Here is a 21324-nt window from a genome sequence, read left to right as displayed (position 1 = left end):
TTCTCTCCTTGGTCCTAAAATGTTTTAGCTGTCCTCCGCTGTCCGCCCTGCCCAGGGAGGGGATTAGGTTGGGCTTCAAAAGAAACAAGGGAGTGCCTGTGGACGGAAAGCAGATTCTCTCTGCAGCTCCCCCACAGACCTGTGCTGGTTCTCAGGGCGGCTGCCAGCCAGCTAAATGTCAGATCACCGGTCCCCAGCATTCCCGCGCCACGCCACCTCCATCGCCCTGGTGACTAAGCTGTTTCAACAGCTGTGTTATTGCTGGAGTCAGGCCAGTGTTATTCACACAGAGTATTTGTTTCGGACAGCTTACGTGGGGAATGACTGCACCCAGGATCTGGGGTTCTATTTGCAGATCAGGTTCTCCCCTAGATCATTCAGCCAGGGCATTCCCTAAACTTGAGCTTCAGGTAGCAACGGGACAATGCTGGGCTGCCGCTCAGGCTTCCAGGAGGTGGACGGACTCCTAACACTACAAAGAGGGTGGAGAAGGCCTGTGTGTCTGTGAGAGAGAGAGAAGGAAGCGTGATCGAACACCAGGACCCCTGGCTGGGCCCCAGAAGACTTCCACTACCCTTCCGTCAATAAAAGCCACTCCACACTAACCGGAGGCTCCTTTTTCTGCTCTTCCTCTCTTTTACTGCTCTTCCTCTCCACCATCATCCTCAGTCTTTCCCCTGAAATAACGTATCGTTCCTTCCAGGTAATGCTGGCACCTCCTTTGCCTCTGTCAGTCTCTCCGTGCATCTGGCCACAAACTTGCCTCTGACCATCACTAAGTCTGGACGGCGTCCTCCTGTGGGCTCCTCCCTCAGCCCCTGGCCCTCTCCCCTCTCTCGCTGCATTGCTCACCATCATCGATGTTCCCATCACTCAGGAAGCAGGGCGGGCCCTTGGACTTGCTCATCCCCTCAGGTCTCTAGTCTCTTGCTCAGCATAGCAGGCACTCTGTGCCTAACTGCTGAACAAACCAACCCAACTCCCTTGCATTGAGGGCTGACGGGAGGCGGACAAAGGCACTGCATTTGTGACCTTTACTCTCTGGGAAGGACCGAGTTCCACTTCTAGCCCCATCCTAGGCTGCACCCACCCAAGAACCCTACTAGCCTGCTCTCTCTCCTAAGTCCTTCTCACCTACGGCAATTGGGAGACATTTTCTGGTATTAAATAGATCACAGAAATGTGTTTTCTTATAAAGGAGGTCTCGCATTTCAAAAAGAAATAAAACAATGATTCCTAAAAGCACGCGTTTTTGAGGGCCTGTGACGTGCATTTCAGCCACATGGAGATGCCAGACAGACAGAAACGATCATCTGCGATCTCAAAATGAGGAAACGGAGGCACGTGGTCTCAGGGTCAGTGTGGGAGGGAGGCAGGTTGTGAACTGGGTTTGCCTGACTCCACCACTCCAGTCCTTTCCCATTATGTCACTGGTTAGGAGAGGAGACCTGTTTCTCGCTCTAGGAAAGCCATAATTAGCTGTGCAACTGGAGAAAGTCACTTTACACATTGTATGCTTTCATTAAATACCGAAGTTAAACGTGTGATGACTAAGGTCCTTCCCGTCCTAACATCTCATGAATGTAGAAAACTAAAACACCACCAGTTGCTTAACTGCCTTCTGTATTTGAGGCACTGTGGTTAAAAACAAAGGACAGTGCAACAATTCCTGCCCTCAGGGCACTTATAATGGAGTTGATGCAACAAAGGATAAAAACTCGAGCTTGACTAATACGAGTTAAGCAGAAACAAATACAAAAGTACCAGAGTACAGGGCAGTCCCGGAGGAAAAACAATGCCAGAACCATAAAAGGACAAAAGTGCATTGCAACAATGGTTTCTCTCTCCTCCAAAAAATATCTTCATGCTGCCGGCAGGAAAAGCCAGCGAGCAGAAGGGATCCCGTCTGTTTCACGGGAAAGCTTTGTTTCCGACAAGTTTCGTAAAGGAAAAAGTAGGCTAGAACAAGCTTTTTATTTCCAACCCCCTTCTCTTCGTTCCGTGAATGAGGAGGGGATGAGAATGACAGCAGGCAGCCAGGGAGAAAAATAATATGGCTGGTGGGTCCTGACCTCTCGGATTCCTGCCGACAGAGAAACCCGAGAGGTAACATTTAATTGTGAAAAAACCAGCCTTGCTCGCCTCTTATCTTTTTCCTCTGTGACTTAAAACCCACAATTACTGGCAACCCCTCGATTCCGAGTCACTCAGCTGGTGGTGGCAGCAATGGCTGTGTCTGTAGCTGAAAAGCAAATGGGGAGTTGGATTTTACCTGCCTCGGAAGCCAGCCTTGTGCAAACACGGCCCTAACCCAGCTTTACGACTTCTCCCATTAAAAAGTTCACAGATGCCCTCCCGTCGGGAAGACCACCACGCGAGCAGTCCAGATGGAAAAAAAAAAAAAAGAAAGAAAGAAATTCGATTTCCAGCTGCTGTATAATTCAAAGGACAAGCTATGAGTCTCAAATCCTGAATTCCACATTTCATTTCAGCACTAGATACGTGATTTTCAGTTCTTTTTCTTCAGGATCAAACTCTAAATTTCTTAACCAGGTTATTAAGGCAATTCACCAACCAGTCCTTCTATCTTTCGAGGGCTTATCTTTTCTCTCCAATATGGAATTCTTCTAAGAAATGAGTTCACTATCCTTTGCATACAACATATTATTTCACAGCATCTCACGGTGGAAAACATGGGTCTTAGTTCTGCCTTTCTCAGCTGCAAACCAGAAGTTCTCGGACCTCAAAGAAGTTGTCTCTCATATATCCCTCTGCTCCCTATCTTGTATTATTACTCTGTTTCCAAACATTTTAATTTACATGTTAATATATTTACAGTCAAATAGGATTAAATCATGCCCTGTGGGCATATTCTCGTTAAGGGAGCTGAGAATTTCCCACGTTTTCTGTTTTAAGGTGTGCTCCAATTGCTTAAGAGGTGGTCAACGTGCAATTCGGCACTTTTGGGGTCCACCTATAACATGAAGCTGGAGCTCTTACCTTGAGATTCGAAGACCTCTGAATCCCACAGGTGACCTTCAGGGCTTCAGTTGAAATATGAATACAAAATATCTGAATGGGGCCTTTGCACATTTTTCTCCCAAGGTCAAGGTGCTTGATCCAAAGTTAAGTACTGCCCTGAGGTAAGGAAAAGCCTATGGCCAGCATCCACCCAGGTCTTTGCTTTGCACATTTGGCCCTGCTGCCTCCCTTCCTAGGTTTCTATATTGTCTCCAGGACTTAACATTTTCTTCTCTCTGCTCAAGTACAAGAATAATTAATAATGCACTTTTACTGAGCATTTACTATGTGCACTGTGTAAAAAGCCTCATGTGTGTTATTCTAGTTTCATCCTTAAAACAACCCTATTTAAGGGTGGTACTACAATTTCATTTCAGTTATTTATTCATACCTTTATTATGGTATAATTCCTGTAAACTACACATATTCAGATGTACAATTTGATGAATTTTGATAGATATAAACTCCAATGAAACCACCACCACTATCAAGATAGCTAACATATCCATCACTCCCCAAAAGGTGCAAATTTTGAATTTCCAATTCATCTCTTCCCAGCCCCTGCTTTACCCTCTGGTAACTGTAAGTTTATTCTCTATGTTTGTGAGTCTGTCTGTTTTGTAGATAAGTTCATCTGTGTCCTTTTTTTTTTTTTTTTTTTGATTCCACATGAAAGCGACATCACATGGTATTTTTCCCTCTCCCTACCTCACCTAGAAGGACAATCTCTAGGTCCATCCATGTTGCTGCAAATAGCATTATTTTCTTCTTTTTTATGGCTGAGTAGCATTCCATTGTGTGTGTGCATGTGTGTGTGTATGTGTGTGTATACAAACACACCACATCTTTATCCAGTCATCTGTCAGTGGACATCTGGGTTGTTTCCATGTCTTGGCTATTGTAAATAGCACTGCTGTGAACACTGAGGTGTATGTGTCTTTTCGAATAATATTTTCCTCCAGATGTATACCCAGGAGTAGGATCGCTGGATCATACAGCAAGTCTGTTTTTAGTTTTTTAAGGAATCTTCAAACTGTCCCCCACAGCGGCTGCACCAATTTACATTCCCACCAACAGTGTAGGAGGGTTCCCTTTTCTCCACACCCTCTTCAGCTTTCATCATTTGTGGATCCTTTAATGATGGCCACTCTGGTGTGAGGTGGTATCTCATTGTAGTTTTGATTTGCATTTCTCCAACAATTAGCAATGTTGAGCATCTTTTCATGTGCCTGCTGGCCATCTGGATGTCTTCCCTGGAGAAACATCTATCCAGGTCTTCTGCCCATTTCTCGACTGGGTTGCTTGTTTTTTTTATATTAAACTATATGAGCTGTTTGTATATTTCAGAAATTAATCCCCTGTCGGTCACATCATTTGCAAATATTTTCTCCCATTCTCTAGATTGTCTTTTCATTTTGTTGATGGTAGATGGTATCCTTAGCTGCGCAAAAGCTTCCAAGTTTAATTAGACCCCATTCGCTTATTTTGTTGCCTTTATTTCCATTACTCTAGGAGCTGGTTTGAAAAAAAATACTGCTGTGATTTATGTCAAAGAGTGTTCTGCCTATGTTTTCCTCTAGGAGTTTTATAGTATCTGGTCTTGCATTTAAGTCTTTAATCCATTTTGAGTTTATTTTTGTATGTGGTATTAGAGAATGCTCTGATTTCAGTCTTTTACAGACTTTGCCCAGTTTTCCCAGCACCACTTGTTGAGGAGACTGTCTTTTCTCCATTGTATATTCTTGCTTCCTTTGTCATAGATTAACTGACCATAAGCGCATGGGTTTATTTCTGGACTTTCTATCCTGTTCCATTGATCTATGTGTCTGCTTTTGTGCCAGTACCAGGGTGGTACTACTATTATTTCTATTTTGTAAGTAAAGAAAATAAAATGTAAGGAAGTTCAAAAACTTACCAAAGGTGTCAATTTAAAACGGGTCAGGGACTCAGCCCAAACACTCTGGCTTCCCAGAACCAAATAAGGCTGCCCTTGGATTGTTTCTTTGCTGTCAGATGGTCGACAGTCACAAATTCCAACATCTCCTTTAAGACTCCACCCTTCAAGACTCAATTAAAAAACTATCTTCGCAGTGAGCTAATCATTTCTCCTTCTGTGTTCATGGAATGCTGAGCACTTAGCACTGAACACATCAGTATAAATTTTTGTTTCCCTCCGAATTAGACTGTGAGCTCTTAACTAATTCTTTTGAGTACATCTCAAGTATTCACTGTGCCTGGGGCTGTGCTAAGTATGAGGACACAAAGATGAACAGGATACCCAAGCTACAGTCCCTGCCCTCAAGATTCAATCTTACAGGAGGGAGAGAAGTAAACAAAGAAGGGCCATGAGGTTTTCTGAAATTGTATTATGAAGGATAAGGACTTGTCTTTGTACCTTAAATCCTAAGAAAAAACTGCCAGCACATAGTAGAAGCCCAATAAATGACCACTAAATGAACGTAGGATGTTAGGAAGGTAGCCTCAGAAGCTGGGCTGTTAAATTAAAAGATCTACCATTCCTTTATGAAAACGTTGAGGTTATTTATATACTGACTCACCTAAAAACAGCTTCCTGTGTTGGTGTCTATGATACATTTTTTAATGTCAGGCTAAAAATACACTTCCAGTACACCAACCCTGTCTGCCTACCCAAGGACTAGAAATGAACACAAGGTAACACGTAACAAAATAAAAGACAAGAAAACTCACTCATTTCAACACTAAGCTCACCCACTAACAAAGGGGCATCCAACCCCACTGAACAGCACCTTCTAAAATGGTTCAGACTTGAGGGTCTTTGAAGTAACTGATTCACAAAGCCCAAGGAAAACTCATGAGATTTTTATAGAGCCCAAGAACCTTAAGTGAGTCATGGACTCTCAGCAAAGGAGACATAGAGTGGATGGGACCTTAGGGGTCATCTTACATAATTTCTCACTCAGACCAGGAAGCCACTCCAGAGCACTATGGACTCATGCCATAGATTCAATGGGATCAAGACACTGGAATCCCAAGATCCCTTTCACATTATAAGCCCTCTATTTCTCGCCTAGAGAAGTTGGAAAAATCATTTAACCTCTCGTCCTCAGTTTCCTCATTCTGTCAAGAATTGTTGAGATGATCAGATGAAATGAAAATAAAGTTGTCTTACTCAGAGACGATTTGGTTGCAAGTCACAGGATTTACCCACACTAGCTTAAGCCAGAATCAGCTGAAAGGATACTAGGGTTTCTCAAGAAACTCAAGGGCACAAAGTGCTGACAAGCTTGAGGGAGTGGAACCAGGAAGAGTCATCACTTGCAGTTGATCATAATTACAACCCATGGTCCTTCATCTCCACTTTCCTCTTTACATCTGGTTTCCCACTTTGTCAACCAGCCTTCTCTGCCTCTCCATGCATGTGACAAATGATGGCTGCCCAGGTGGCCCTCAGGAATCTTCAGTTGAAATGCCAAGGAAGGTGGGCCTGGAAATAATGAATCCCAATTTCGTACAAAAGGAAATCGGACTGTTCCCCCTTGAGGCATCAGCTGTAGCTGGGGGACTAATTGCATGGCCAGCTGCCCACCCAACAGGTGTGGTGGAAACTCATACTCTGAGGGTGGAGAGCTAGGCAAGTTCTTTAAGAAAATGATATGAAGCTAAAGCAAATGGCTGGCAACATAGACAACCACCAGCATCTCTAGTACATGGGCATTTTGTAAAGAAACCCAACTCATGCAAGCTATCACTGTGGTCATCATTATGACTGTCCCCCTAACCAGCTGCCACTTGATTACTACCAGTGACAGGCTGCTCACTATTTAAAGAGAGCCTCTTCACTGTTGAACAACTCCAACTACTAGAACTCTTTTTCTATGTGATGGCAACTTTCAGATACTAAATTTAGATATTTTCAGTCTTCCCCCAACCCTCACCTTTAAAGAATGTGCATCATCTTGCTTGTTAGGTCAGGCCTGGGCTTTCCTTTGTGGTCATAATATGAATAACCAGTAAGGCAGAAAAGGTAGATTCATTGGACAATTACTTTAGGAAACAACCTAGACGAGAACAATTAAAAAACGAGAACCTCTCTTCCTTTGAAGAATTACTGCTACATCTCCTACTAACACCTACTAACTTATTAAAGCAAAAAAGGAACTGGAACCATCCTTAGCGTCAGTGTGTAGACAGCAGGTAGATATTGATGAAAAAAATTTTTTTTTCCCACTGCGGGATCCCTGGTACTTTTGCAAGTAGAATTCTGCTTTGCTGAACAAAGGGTTTTCCTTCCCCCACCTAACTTTCTTTTGCTCTGAAAAGCATCATTCAGAAAATCACCTCACTTCATGTTTTCTTAGGTCACCCAAAAGAATAAAGGTATGATTTCCTATAAAATAACCTCACACAATGAATATATATATATGTTCATGTATAACTGAAAAATTGTGCTCTACACTGGAATTTGACACAACATTGTAAAATGATTATAAATCAATAAAAAATGTTAAAAAAAATAAAGAAAAAAGAAAAGAAAAGAAAAGAACCTCACATTAGCTATGTGATGACTGCCTGGTATTTAGATACTGACAAGAATATCCAAAGTGAGAAGAGGAGGTAAAAGCATTTTATATATAGGGGGGTGCCATCGAGGAATCTGCTGCTGCTGGTAGCTTTGCTGCCCACATTTTTCATTGATGTCACCAGGCTTTTATTTTAGTAACCAGGATATACTTGTTACGGATGCAAAGAGAATCTCCTCATTTATATTCTAAACTCAGAGCAGGAAATGAGACACGTGGGTGATCTGCAGCTGTGGCACTATAAACAGGACCAGCCTACCTCCTAGTCTAGATTCTAGACTGCACTACATTCCCTGAACTTGGGAGATTAAAAAAAAAAAAAAAATAGAAAACACACCATTTTAAAAGGACCAGCACAACTTTTGTCCAAAAACCTTAGCGGCCACTGTTTGGCAGCAGGCTCATGGGCCTGTCTGTGGGAGCTACTTGCTGCTGTGTTCCGTCCACCTCCCCACATGGTTGACACACAACCAGGAGGTCCTGCTCTGTCTCTGGCCAGCTGTGCTATAGTGGGCATGTACTGTAAGGTTTTTTCATCTGGTAAATTAAAGGACTGGTCCTTTAACGTTTTGGGGCTAATTACCGATTTGAAAACCTGACAAAAGCCACAAACTCTTACTGTCAAAATGCACATAAGTTACTATGACTAAAATTTCACACAGACTATCAAGGCTCACTTGGCCCTTAAACTCTACTCCCAGACTCCGGGTTGAAGACTATTAAACCCTCAGCGCTCTAACCTTTCTTCCAGGGTTCAAAGTCTGCAATCACACAGTTGATGTTCAGAAACAATAACTGCAAATTATTTAACACCATTTATCAGTGTTTTGCTAAGACTAGAGACCAACCAACACGATCTACTTCCCCATGTTAAACGGACCAGTATGCCAACGGATGACTGGAAGGGACTGGATATAGCAAACTGTAAACATTAATAAAAAATCTTGGGAATGTTTTGAAAGAGCCCAACTCTGTTCCTTGATTGGACTTTTTTCGTTTGCAAGTACGTAATACAAAACCACTGAGCCATTCACAGGATCCAGCCAGCTTAACAGTGATGCTGTCCAAGTCATGGACTTACACCCATCACACTCAAATAAAACCAAGCCAGAGGTTCCTGTGCTCCTGCCAATATAAACATATTCACAATGATTCATTCCAAAGTTGTGTCTGAAGATTCCCTCAAAGAGAAAGATAATCCATGAATGAGAGTAAACAAGCACAATGTCCCTAATCTTCACTCTCCTGGGTTAATCAACAAAACAGAGTCTTCTCCCAAGATTTTAGTTTCTTTCTATTTCCGGTCAATAGGTAAAACTGAGTTATACTAGTAAATTCTAAGTTGGACCCCTGGTTTGAAGGGGACATACAACCTCTTAAGAGGAATGGCCATGTAAATTTAACTCAAACACTGACAACCTCCCTACCTTTACCCACCACCTCAAACCCCACTCCAGTTAAGTCTCCTGGATCTTTCTGGTGTGTTTTGAGATTTTTTTTTTTTTCAGGTTTTTTTTTTTTTTTGAGAGGGAGAAGGGAGGGAAATTTTGAAGTTTTATTTCTGCTCACATTGATTCTCATTGAGGCAGGTAAGGAAATTTGCAAGTAATTAAAAAAGTCTCGGCAACATCAACCTGCCATAAAAACTGTCCGATAAGAAACATTTCTTATAAATAGAGATTGTCACATGGTCATGAATCAAACAAGGTCTCTTCTAGGGGAAGTGGGGGAGTAGGAGTGGGAGGGTAGAAATTAGGGTTCTTCTCAATTACTTGCTTCAACATATTTTGTTCAAGAGGATTATCTGATGAAGCATGGAATTTCAGTTGTGGGAATACCCTATTACCAATGAACATTTCCATCACAGCGGTTGTAGTCTTTTGGTGTATAGACTCCTCTGTCCTATTAAGCTCTCTTTGTGGACTCTTCCCAAGAGCCATCAACAAATATAGAATGAAGAACCATGCCTCTTGCTAATGGTCAACACTAAGATCACAGATTCTTTTTTTCTTCAAGAAAGTCATCCCTAATCATTTTAGATAATGTGACAGTTCATTTTTTACAGTTAACAGACTGTTCCTTTATTCTAATTGTCTTCATATGGTGTCTACCTAACACTCCATAATAGGCACACAAATGGAAGAGCACAATCATTTCATAAAAAGTCAAGCAATTTTCTCCCAGGACACTCAGCCATCTAACTGGAAAACCAACCAGGTAATAATATCATTAATCCTTTTTTACAAGAAATGTTTTCAGTTTGAAAGAAGAAAAAATCACTCATCAGTTATAGAAACAATTCCATTGTTTCATGGAGTCATTTGCAAAAATGAAACAAGCAAGTTAAGACTTAATACTCAATTGCAGTGTACAGCACAGGGCTGAAGGCAAGACATAATGACTTTATTACCTTAAAACAGGAAAAAAAAAAAACTGGTTTACCCCACCCTACACCATTTTTCAGTATTTCTTAACTTAAGAGATTTTTAGACCCCTGAAAATCCTAGATTTGCTACTCAAGACAGATCAACCTATCTTGAGGCTTTCTGCCAATGAATCTCAGTGTTTCTATTTCAACAGCCTGTAGATTTGAAAGCTGGGTAGAGACATATCAAAAAAAAAAAAACTCCCCCTTCTTTGATCTCTACACCCAAGTTTCTCAAAAGAAGCCCCATGGAGAGTCTGAGGTTATGCTAAGTACGTGACTTGCAGTTGTAATCAATAGAGTGACATCCTGGTATAAGTGGGTTCCATTTTAGCCAACCCAAACCTGTATTTTACAAATACATATATAAATTGAATGACCAATAAAACACTTTAAAAAGAATGATGTATACCCGGCTCTAGAGGATATTTTCAAATAACAAAATTTGCTATTACACAAAAATTTTTCTCAAGGATTAACCATTCAGACACCAGATGTTTAGGCTCACTTTTTTCTGATACTTTTTAGTCTACTCACACTCCCTCCATTTCCTAAATCTTCAGAGCAAAAACTGAAGTCCTCTGTCCCTTTCAACTCTATAGAAGCACCATGTTTGTACCCCGGCAAACACATGAATTCCATTCTTCCGAAATATTTAGATAAAAGTAAGCACTAACCCAATCATAGATTTCAACAGACAGGTCTGGTAAGAATTTAACAGTCATCCCTTGTTATCCACAGGGGATTGGTTCCAGGATCACCCTCCACCCAAAACCCCAGCAGATACCAACATCTGTGGATGCTCAAGTCGCTTATACAAAACGCTATAGTACAGTGGGCTCTCAGTATCCACAGATGCCATAAGGGGCACTTGTAATCAGCATTTACTGAAAGGTCCATCTAGAAGTCTCTAGACTCACTTCGATTGGCTTTTCCTCTCTAGATCTCGCAGACTATTGTTTTAAAACTATCACCATTTACAAGTTGAACTGGCTACTACTTTTCATACTTAACTCTGAATGACAATTGCAGGTTTTAAAAATGTTTATGCTTGAAAGATGAAAAGTAGGGATTCTGTTTAAAATTGCTTTTTCATTCCATAATATATATGGAATATCTTCTTTCTCAACAATCAAATATACACATTCTCTAAACACTTTTATTACTATAAATTACCCTATACTACTGTCATTTTCCTCCCCAAAGACATCACTCTTATTAAATCTTGGACTTGAAACAGTGACCAGCTTTTAAAGTGAACGTCAATGCTTATTTAGTTTCTGAGGGACTGTCAAGATGTCAAACCCTAGCTAAAAGCTGTGTCATCTTAAACTGAAAGTTTAAGTGGAATAAACATTTAGTGCCAAGTAACTGTTTCATTTAAAACATACAGTCCTTTGATCATTTTACCTGGTCAAAGACCCTTCAAAGATTGGTGAAAACTCTGACCATACATATACTGAAAATCCTAACTTTAATTTCATAATCCAAATATGAAATCTCTTCGTATTATTTGAAATCTGAAACTCATTTCATAGACTGCCTAGGAAAGTTTAAAGAAAAAACAGGATTGGTCCTGATTTTTCCTTCCATTCGAGGTAATACAGCCAGAGCTGAATCTTTGATAAACAGAAAGTCATCCACATATAATAGAATCTTGTTCACCAAACACCCAATCTTTTTCTTCTACCCCATTTATTGCTGTGAGAAAGGCATCCAAACAACGATAAAGCATAAAAAAGTGGACAGGCAGTCACATATGTTCTTAACACAAGGTTCAGAGGAAAACCTAGACCTACTGGGTCTTATAAATATGATTATGATATTATAATATAATGATAATATAAATATGATTATGATTAAAATATATGTATACATGTGCATGTCTATATCAATCAGCAGAGACACACCATCCCTCTTTAACTGATGCTTTCCTTAGTGTTCATAAACAAAGGTAAAGAGAATAAATTTAAGGAAAAAAATATTCTCACAAATCCAATCTGTAACATTTTTCATATTAAAGTCAACCTCCCCCACCCAGTGCTACTGCTCAAGAAAAGTATTTTTTGATCTGGTTTTCTTGATGCCTCTAGGGTTTCAGTTATTTCATACATTTATCGAAGGAACTGTTGTCTATCTTGATAATTTTTTAGTGTACCTCCACTAAGTGCAGACCCTCATGTTACAAGAAATTTAAGGGTATTTTTTAAGATAAGAATCTTTAGTTTTGATGGAGATAAAATATATTTTGGAACCTGAAGGTGTACTTGGGGGGAAAAAAAACATAAGACACATTCACATTTCATTTACACACAGAAATATTTTAGTTGAAAGCCTCATCAATATAGGCATTTTCAATGTTTGGAATTCACATTTGCTGGGTAGTAATTCACCTGTGAAGTTATTAAGATATGTAATAGGTTCTGACCACCAACTAGGATGGGGGTGTGGAATTTCCCACAAACCCAACAGTTCGGACGCCAGCAGGGTGTCCTATAATTCAACTCAGTTCTGACACAATCTACCCAGAGCATCTGATTCCAGGGGTTAAAGTCTCAGTCCCACAAAACTGCCCTCCACTTCAGATGCCAATCACAAGCCCAGGTCCCTGTGCTTCTGACCTGCCAGCCACAGACTGGAGGTCCCCCCATGACCTCCCCCTGGCTTCAGATGCCAGCTTCCAAGTTCAAGTTGTTACCTGTACTTCTAACCTACTAGCTATTAAATCAGACGTTCCCACGACTTCCTCCTTGGATTTGATTAACTTGCCAGAGCTGCTCACAGAACTCTGGAAACCCATTTACCACTAGATTATAGGTTTATTACAAAGGATATTAAAGGATACAATCAACAGCCAGATACACGAGCAAGGTCCCTAACAAGGGAGTTCCTATCCTCCTGGAGTATGGGATCCAGCATGGTGTCCTGTGCAGGCGTTCTGATTCCCCAGCCTGGAAGCTCTCCTTTTGGGTTTTTATGGAGGCTTGATTGATCAAATCTTTGGCCACTGGTAATTGATTCAACCTATAGCCCCTCTCCCCTCCCCTCCAATCATGGCTGTTCCCCTGACAACCAACCCCTACCCTCAGGTGCTTTCTAAAAGCCATCTTATTAACATCAACCCAGCTGTGGCTGAAAAGGGCTTGTTAAATATAGTAAGACACCTATTTCATCTTTATGGCTCTGAAGTTTTCGGGAATTGACAACAAGAGATCAAATATTGTAACAAAAGTCGCTCCCATTGCTCTTAGCTCTAGGGAGAGTCCAAGGATTTGGGGAGCTGTGAGCCAGGAAATGTGGACAAGAACCAAATATGTACAAGAAATATATTCTGGTCATTTGAATGACCAAATATATATTTCTTAAAAACCCAATAAAATTATTTCTTAATTTCTGGTTTAGGAAAAATACTCGATTTGAATTTAAGACAATTTTATTTACAGCGCTGAAGCTAAAAAGTCAACACTGAACTTTCAAATATATTTCAGATGAGTCTGGAGATTTCTAAAATATTCAATACATTGATTAAAAAACACAACTTCATTAGGAACTGGTAAAAACCAAAGTGGCAAATATATTTGAGTTGTTTCACATTACTAGGAAAGTTTCTCTAAAACTTTCAACCATACAACATTCACTAAACAAACTTAAGAATCTTTTTCTAAGATTTTGTAGTATAACTTTACTTTATACATTTATCATTGGCCTCTAAAATTTCATGTGAACTCAGCTGAAGCTCTGAGTTATTTTACTAAATGATTTTGACGCCAAGTTCCAAAACCAAAATACACGACCAACTACTTTCAGCAATGCAAAAGGCAGAACAGCGAGACAACTCAACGCTTTTCTTACGACCTGAAAACAGAACCTCACTTCAAATAATTGTCCAAGTATTAGACTACACTCTAGACAACAGTCCATCACAGCAAGAGGCTGACTGAAGGTGGAGATTTATTACTCTTCATCAATTCTGAATATCTGACTGCTATTGAATCAATGTAAGCAGTATACGAGCAGCTGGGATCAGAACGAGTTTGAATGCCAGTTTTATTGATTACTGAAATGTTATTTTAATAACAAAAATCTTATTTTGGAGTTGAGGGGAAGCACCTCAATCTGTTGTTTTCCATTCCTTTTTTGGTAGGAGAATGACACAATCCAAGAAATATTTTCATCCACAAATTCCTGCAAAGCTGCAGATCACATACATGTAAGCACAATGCACAGCCTGCCCACTGGTAGCTCACAATTTAGTAAGAAGCCACACTAACAGTTCACCTGTGCAGACTGCAGGGCTGGCCATCGCCAGGCAAGAACAGACAAAAGTTGTTCAAAGAAGGATCAGTCATAATTGGTAGGGAAGAGGGGTGGGAAATAATATGGAAAATAGCTGAGAAGCTTCCAGGGACCTGTGACAGGTGGGATGTCTTGAAGGATCAATAGGTTTTCAAAGAGGAGCCTTTTAACCTTTTGGAGGAAGGGGGTCATGAGGAAAGAAAGAGGTAGTAGGAATAAAATGAACAAAGGTGCAAAGGGAGGATTATTCCTGTTTGAGGATGCAGAGAATACATGCAGGCTAGCAGTGAAAGGTAAGAACGGAGAGGACTCTGAACGCCAGGCCTTATCTGTTAGTTACTGAAGGTACTTTGAGTAGGACGAGGATAAGATTAAAGCTGTGCTTTTTAAAATAAAGACCAATCAATCCCACTAACCAAGGTAGAGAAGAATTGAAAAGAAGAGCTGAATTTCAGAAATAAGGCTGAAAGGATAATTATAATAGTTACTTTTTATTTTTAAAGTTTTTAGTAGTACTTATTATGTTCTAAGAACTTTACATTAACTAATTTATTCCTTAGCGTATTTGGTTAATCAGGAATTGTCATCCACATTTTACGGATGAGAAAGCCGTGGCTCAGAGAGATTCAATAACTTGCTCAAATTTGCAAAGTTTATAAGAGGTGGTGCAGGGATTTAATCCCATCTCTGCCAGACTCCCAAGCCCATGATCTTAAGAATTCGGCTATCCTGCCTCCTGGTCTGGATGCCAATAAAGCAATGAACATATTTCAAATGACCCCAGCTGCTTTGAAAAGTATGCCATTAGACAGGCAACCTCTATGATGGTTCTCTGTGAGCCCATTGCCTGATATTCATGCCCTGTGTAATATTCTCCCTCGAGTGTGGGCTGGACTTACTGGTTCACTTCTGACTAACAACACAGTGGGAGAGACGGGATACCACTTCTAAGATTGAGTGGCTCTATCTTTGGCACTTGTGCTTTTTCTCTGCCCTTCTCATCACTAGCCGGGGGCCTGGAGGAGGGAGGGGGGAACAAGCGGCCATACTGTAAGACAGCCCCACGGCGAGGCCCACGTGGTGAGGGACCAAGGCCCGCCAAAAGCCACATGAGTGACCACATGAAGCAGATCCCTCTCCCCCAGTAGAGCCTTCAAGCCTTCTCTTGAGACTGCAGACCAGACCAACAGCTTGACTGCAACCTCATAAAAGAGGCTCAGCCAGATTCCCAAATTAAGCTGTGCCTGGATTCCCGACCCAGAGAAATGGGGAGATGAAACATGTTTGTTGGTTTAAGCAGCTAAATTTTAGGATAATTTGTTACTCAACACTAATACAGCACTGATATTTAATTTCTGTTAAAGAGTAAATCTTTTCCTTTGTATTTGGAGCTGGGAGATAGAAGTCTTTCTAGGAACATTATACATCAAATACACAATAGGCAATCAGCCCAGATAACAGAGTGCTGTGTCCTTGACCTTCACACCAAAACATAAGTCAGTTAATCTACCCCTGTCAGCCTCTCATGGCTCCTCTCATGACTGTCCTCATTCTCCTTTTCTTGAACACACTCTTAGAGCTAGGAACAGGGGACATGGGAAGTGCCACCGGACTACATCCGGCTGCTGTGCAAACCTGGACCTTCCCACCAGCCACTCCTCGTGTCTAGGACGCTCTCCCACTTGCTCCTGCCCGCATACTCAACTCCTTCTCAGGGTCCTCGCTCTTCAACACTCACCTCAAAGATCTGTTTGCTTACCTCTACACACAAACAAACATACACACACACACACACCCAAGGCAGCCTTTCCTTTCTCTGCTCTAAAGCCTCTTCTTTATGCTCCCAAAGGTCCCGGGTATACCTCGGTCACAGCACCCAGCACGACACTAAGGGCTACAGTACAAACTATACTGTAATGACTGGCTACCTGCTTGTCATTTCCACTTGACTGTAAGCCCCTTGAACGATCGTGTCTTCCTATGTATCCACACGTCCAGCCATCAGTTCAGTACATGGCAGTGCTGGGCGCTCAGTAACAGTTTGAGATAATGGGTAAGAAACTGAATGAATTGAGGGGAGGGGTAGAAACTCTGCATTCTGAAAAATTATTTCAGCATCACCAGTTCCAGATGAACTGTCTGTCAGGCACATACACTACTCCAACTCCTAAACAGTAAAATGAACGTGATTATGTATCAGGGGAATTGCTGATACAAAAACATTAGAATTAGAAATAGTGCTTTAATTCATAGACAGGCCCCAGGCAGAGCTGTCTTTAACACACTTTTTTCTCTTTCACTCTCAACCCCTGATCCTGCTTCAGTTAAAAAAAATGTTCTCATCTTCTCAACATCAGATTCCCCACACTGTCCCCAGATGCCACAATCACCTCCACCAATCACCCAATAATCTCTTCCTCATGAAATGTTCAACTGCTTCATGCCCTCAAAGAGTCTTGCATCACAATTGGGTAAGCTAAAAAAATAACCTGGTTTTCTGAGAAACTGGATGCTCGTGGGTTGGTATTCCCATCTTGGCAGGTAGATTTTTCTAAGGGGATGACTTCACTCAAAGTCCAGCGGGAAAAGACGTTTGGAAATATGGGACCTCTCGGAAACCCTCCAGTCCCTCCACTGGGATGAGCTCCTCCAGGCACTAGAGAGGTGGTGACGCGTGGTTAGGACAGGGCTCTGGAGCCAGGCTGCCTGCCTTTGAATCCCAGGTCTTGCACTTTCTAGCCTGCTGATCTTGGGCAACCTCACTGACGCCAAAGTTTTCCACCTGCAAAATGAAGTAAGACCTACCTCTTGGTGGGAACTGGTGGGAAGATAAAATGGGTTAATTCAGGTAGAGTACACAAAAAAGTACCTAGTAAGTAGTAAGCAGTCAATAATTGTCACTAGTAATACTATGATTTTACTGTTATCATAACTGGCTCTGAAAAACCTGAAGAGAGAAATTCCCCAAGATAGGAGAGGGGTGGGGAGGGCGCACTTACTGATTTGATTGTTGAGCTTGAATGCAATGTCCAGCTGCAGGATGAACAGCATGAACTGGAACCAAGGACTCATCTCCATGGAGGGGAGGGGAATGTGCACAGAAAACACAATGTCATTGGCTTCGATTTCCCTTGGAATTGCTTCCTCGATGTCTCGGATCTTGTCGCACTGGTTGAGTCCCCAAGGCATTAACCATTTTGCCTTGTGATGGTTTTTACGGGCATCCACGCATTTCACTGACATGTAAGACACTGCCGTTGTGGGCCCTGGAGCTGAAAAGAGAATGTTTTTCTGTTTTAGAACCATCCACTGAAGCACCTATTTCTGGCAAACATTCTTTCCTCTATTGTCTTCTCTCCATTTTTCACACCGCCTTCTATAACTTGGATACAGTAATTTCGAAAGCTCTCCCAAATTCAGGGGAGGATCCTTCAGTGACCTCCAGAGGTGTCAGAGAGCATCCCCAAGAGCCTTCCCATTGTTTTCAAGCATTGTTATTTACTGAAAGAATACATTTACAGCTAGTTTTGCTCAGTTACCTCTTTGCTCCAAACCAATGTCACAAAAATCAACTGTGTTTCAATTTCTACCTGCCTAAGGATTTGGAGGGCTCTGGGCTTCACAAAACACACTGTCTGAAGTCAGAAGCCCTGGGTCTGAAGGCTGGTCAAACAACTTACTCTCAGGTAATTTTGCATAAATTGGTTAAATCTATAGTAGCTTCAGGATCCTCATCTGAGAAAAAAGATGGTTGGCTTCTAAAATTCCACCAAGGTTGTTGGTTTTTAAGATTCTTCTTACTCTGAAATTTTACAACATACTTTTGATTGAGAAAAAGAACTATTTTGACTCTGGGCCCCCACTTACTCTACCCGACAGAGAGTGGGAACCAAAACACTGACCCTTCAAATGTACACTAAAATGTGATCCATGCATTTCAAAACGGATCATCAAACTTGGAATATGTAACATTCACAATTTTGTGATTATAAAATGGTTATGTAATTAGAACAGACAGTTTGCACAATACAAAAATGTTAAAGTTCAAAACACCATTTACCCAAAATCCCACTAGAGGGAAGTAACCACTGCTGGAAAAGTATCAAAACATTATCTGTCTTTCCTCTGAGTATGTGATTAGATAAAAATTTATATGAAGAGGAATTAATGTGTATAACTTTAAAATACATACTAATATTAACACATAGTTTTACAAAATAGGACCATACCATACATAGTAATGTAGCTTTTTTTTTTTTTTTTAATTCACTTAGCAAAGCAGAGTAGCACAGTGGTGAAAAACAGCAGGTGTGGAGCCAACCTGCCTGGTGTCAGATCCTGACTCTCTAATCTCTGGTTGTGTCACCACTGATCCAAGCTAGGAAAGTTCTGGGTGAATTACTAAACCTGTCTGTGTATTAAAATTAATATCTCTTAAATGGCAACAATAATAGTACCTACCTCTCCGAGTCATTGTATACATTGAACAAGTTAACACTGAAAGTATTCAGAACAGTGCTTGAAAGCACATAAAAAACAAAATTAATTTTAGCTATCATAAATATTTTCATATATAATTAAACATTTTCAACTAGTGGTTGCAAAATAATCACATGATACACCAATTTTCCTACACCCCCACTTGGTTTGTAAAGGTTTTGTATAAATAAGAATAATTCTTTGCCTAATATGTTTTGTTATTAATTTATCTCAACTTTTCTATCTGCTGTCTCGATTTGTTTATGGCATATTTTAACACAGATTTCCAGATTTCATATACATTTCATATAAGGATTTCACACAGAATCTCTTTTCCATTATGTTTTCCCCATGCTTCCGTGTATTGAGACTTTCTTATCCCCAAATTCAATAGCCACCTTTACTGCTTTCTAGTTATTTTTAACAATTTCACTTTTTAAAATATATAAATAGTTGATGCACCTGGAATTTGTTTTGATATAAGAGATGAGGTGAGGATCTATTTTTATTTTCCTAAATATTTAAATTATTCTTTACTGAACAAACTCTTTCTTGTTGATTTATGACATCACCTTATCTCATGTACACCAATAGATGTTTCTGGACAATCTACTTTATTCCATGCATTGGACTGGAAACTCATGGCCCAATACAACATGGTTTTAAATCATGTAATTTGATGATGTGTATCAATATCTGATAGAGTAAAACCTCTCCCCAACTCCATTTCATATTTATATCTCTTTGCTGGGATTTGACGTAAATTACATTAAATCTATAAATTAATATGGACAGAGTCAGCATCCTTTCTCAGCATTTAGTTTTACTATCCAAGAACAGTGATTACTTCTCTATTAACTGGAGTCAATGTTGATATCTCTTTGAAAATTTTCATAGTTCTTTTCATGTAGATCCTTTTACTACAATATATTTTAAAAAAACTATTTATAAAACTTTCCTCTGAAAGTTAGTAGTAAAAGGAAAACATTACAAATTACGGTTTATGCGCATGGTTTAGGTATGTTAAATTTCATGCATAAGACACTTGGCATACTGTGCTTTCAGACCTTTTATGAACAGAAATCGTCTCTTATTAAACAGAGATCAAAGAGTACCTGGAGGAATACGTAAAGCGAGAAGTCACTTAAGACACAAGAGTGTGTATTATTAATATTCTGCCCTACTTCTACTGCTCAAATAGACATTTTTCTATTGATCTGTTGGTAAATATCAATCCTAATAGTAAATTTTGAATAGTAAAATGTTATGTTCTCAGAAAGTTGTGACAATGCCTGCTAAAACTTACCAGAAAACATAGCACTGCTAAAGTCTAGGTGAAAGTTTCTTCATTCATATCCTGCACACTGCAACACAGAGCCACCACTAACCTATGCCAGGGAAGTTTCCCTTTAAAAGTTAAAACTGTATCATGAAGACATTTTACACCTAATGCATCTAAAATCAGACATCTTGCTTATTATTAGAAATATGAATCAATCAAACTTTGGTTATCCTGACTCAGCTAAATAGCCCACTGACACTAGAAAGACCAAATGGCACATTTAACTAAACCCTTTTTAATGTGGTTGGAGATATAAACAGGGAGACAAAAGTCATGAATTCTATTTTTGCCTAACACACTCAAACTGACTATTTGCAGCAGAAAATAGTTACTGCATTTTAAAACTTCTATTCTTCCAAAATGAACCTAACCTTTTTTCATTTTTTTTTTCCTTTTGAAAAACAAGTCTCTCCCCTCCTTTGACTGAAATGAAAAATAACTAGCCGAGTTCCTCAGTTAAGCTCCAAAACCACATTCCAAACTTAATAACAGAGAAGCTGAACACTTTACGGGCACAAAGGCTGCATTTTTAATGGACATAGTGAACCCCTGCCTTTGTAGCAGCCTGAATTATTTTCATTTTTTCATTAGTCTAGTGTTTCTCGCATAAAGAAAAAAGTCCCGGGAATACTAGTATTTCATAAAGATCATGGCAATGAACTTGAAAAAACCTCAAATGCATCTCTGAGAATCACAAATATTTTTCTTTGCTTGAATAAATCAGTCTTTTAGTCTCAAAAACGTTTTGCATAACTTTAAAAACCAGAAGATAATTCAACATTTTCAATTTTTCTAGTTGTGTTCAAAAGGCAAAACATTTGCATTGTTTGAGAAAGTAAACAGACGATCTGATATTTAAATATGGACAGTTAATGTTCTCCCAATAATATGTTCACAGTTCTAGACAATTCCTACTCCAGCTAAAAGTGAATTCCTAGATATCTCTTATGTAGTAAGTATATCAAAGTGAACTAAAAACAAAGCTTCTAGCTGGTTGCCTACTGTAGGTGTTTTCATCAGCTGTAGCCAAAAACTGTGACTATATGGATCACAAAACAGGGTCTAAAACCAAAAGAAGTTTGATTTCTTTCTTTAAATTAAAAAAAAAAAGTGACGGATTTTATTATAAGAACAAAGAATGAAATGGAAGAAGCTGAAATTATTTGTAAACTTTGAACAAGCCACAATCAACTAACCAA

At 40.0% G+C, this 21324-nt stretch overlaps 1 protein-coding gene across 4 annotated transcripts in view; it reads right to left on the bottom strand.

Annotated features, from left to right (window-relative positions):
• Nucleotides 1-21324, bottom strand: part of WLS (Wnt ligand secretion mediator) — a 122658-nt gene that overhangs the window by 68407 nt on the left and 32927 nt on the right. For all 4 annotated transcript variants that reach the window (XM_010963424.3, XM_010963425.3, XM_045522988.2 and 1 more), the window contains exon 2: nt 17304-17576. In XM_010963424.3, the coding sequence (XP_010961726.2) occupies nt 17304-17576 (273 nt within the window). The remainder of the gene's footprint in view (nt 1-17303; nt 17577-21324) is intronic.

Source organism: Camelus bactrianus, chromosome 13 (genome assembly GCF_048773025.1).
Source record: "Camelus bactrianus isolate YW-2024 breed Bactrian camel chromosome 13, ASM4877302v1, whole genome shotgun sequence".
Classification (NCBI taxonomy): Eukaryota; Metazoa; Chordata; class Mammalia; order Artiodactyla; family Camelidae; genus Camelus; species Camelus bactrianus.
This window is presented reverse-complemented; position numbering and strand designations above follow the sequence as displayed.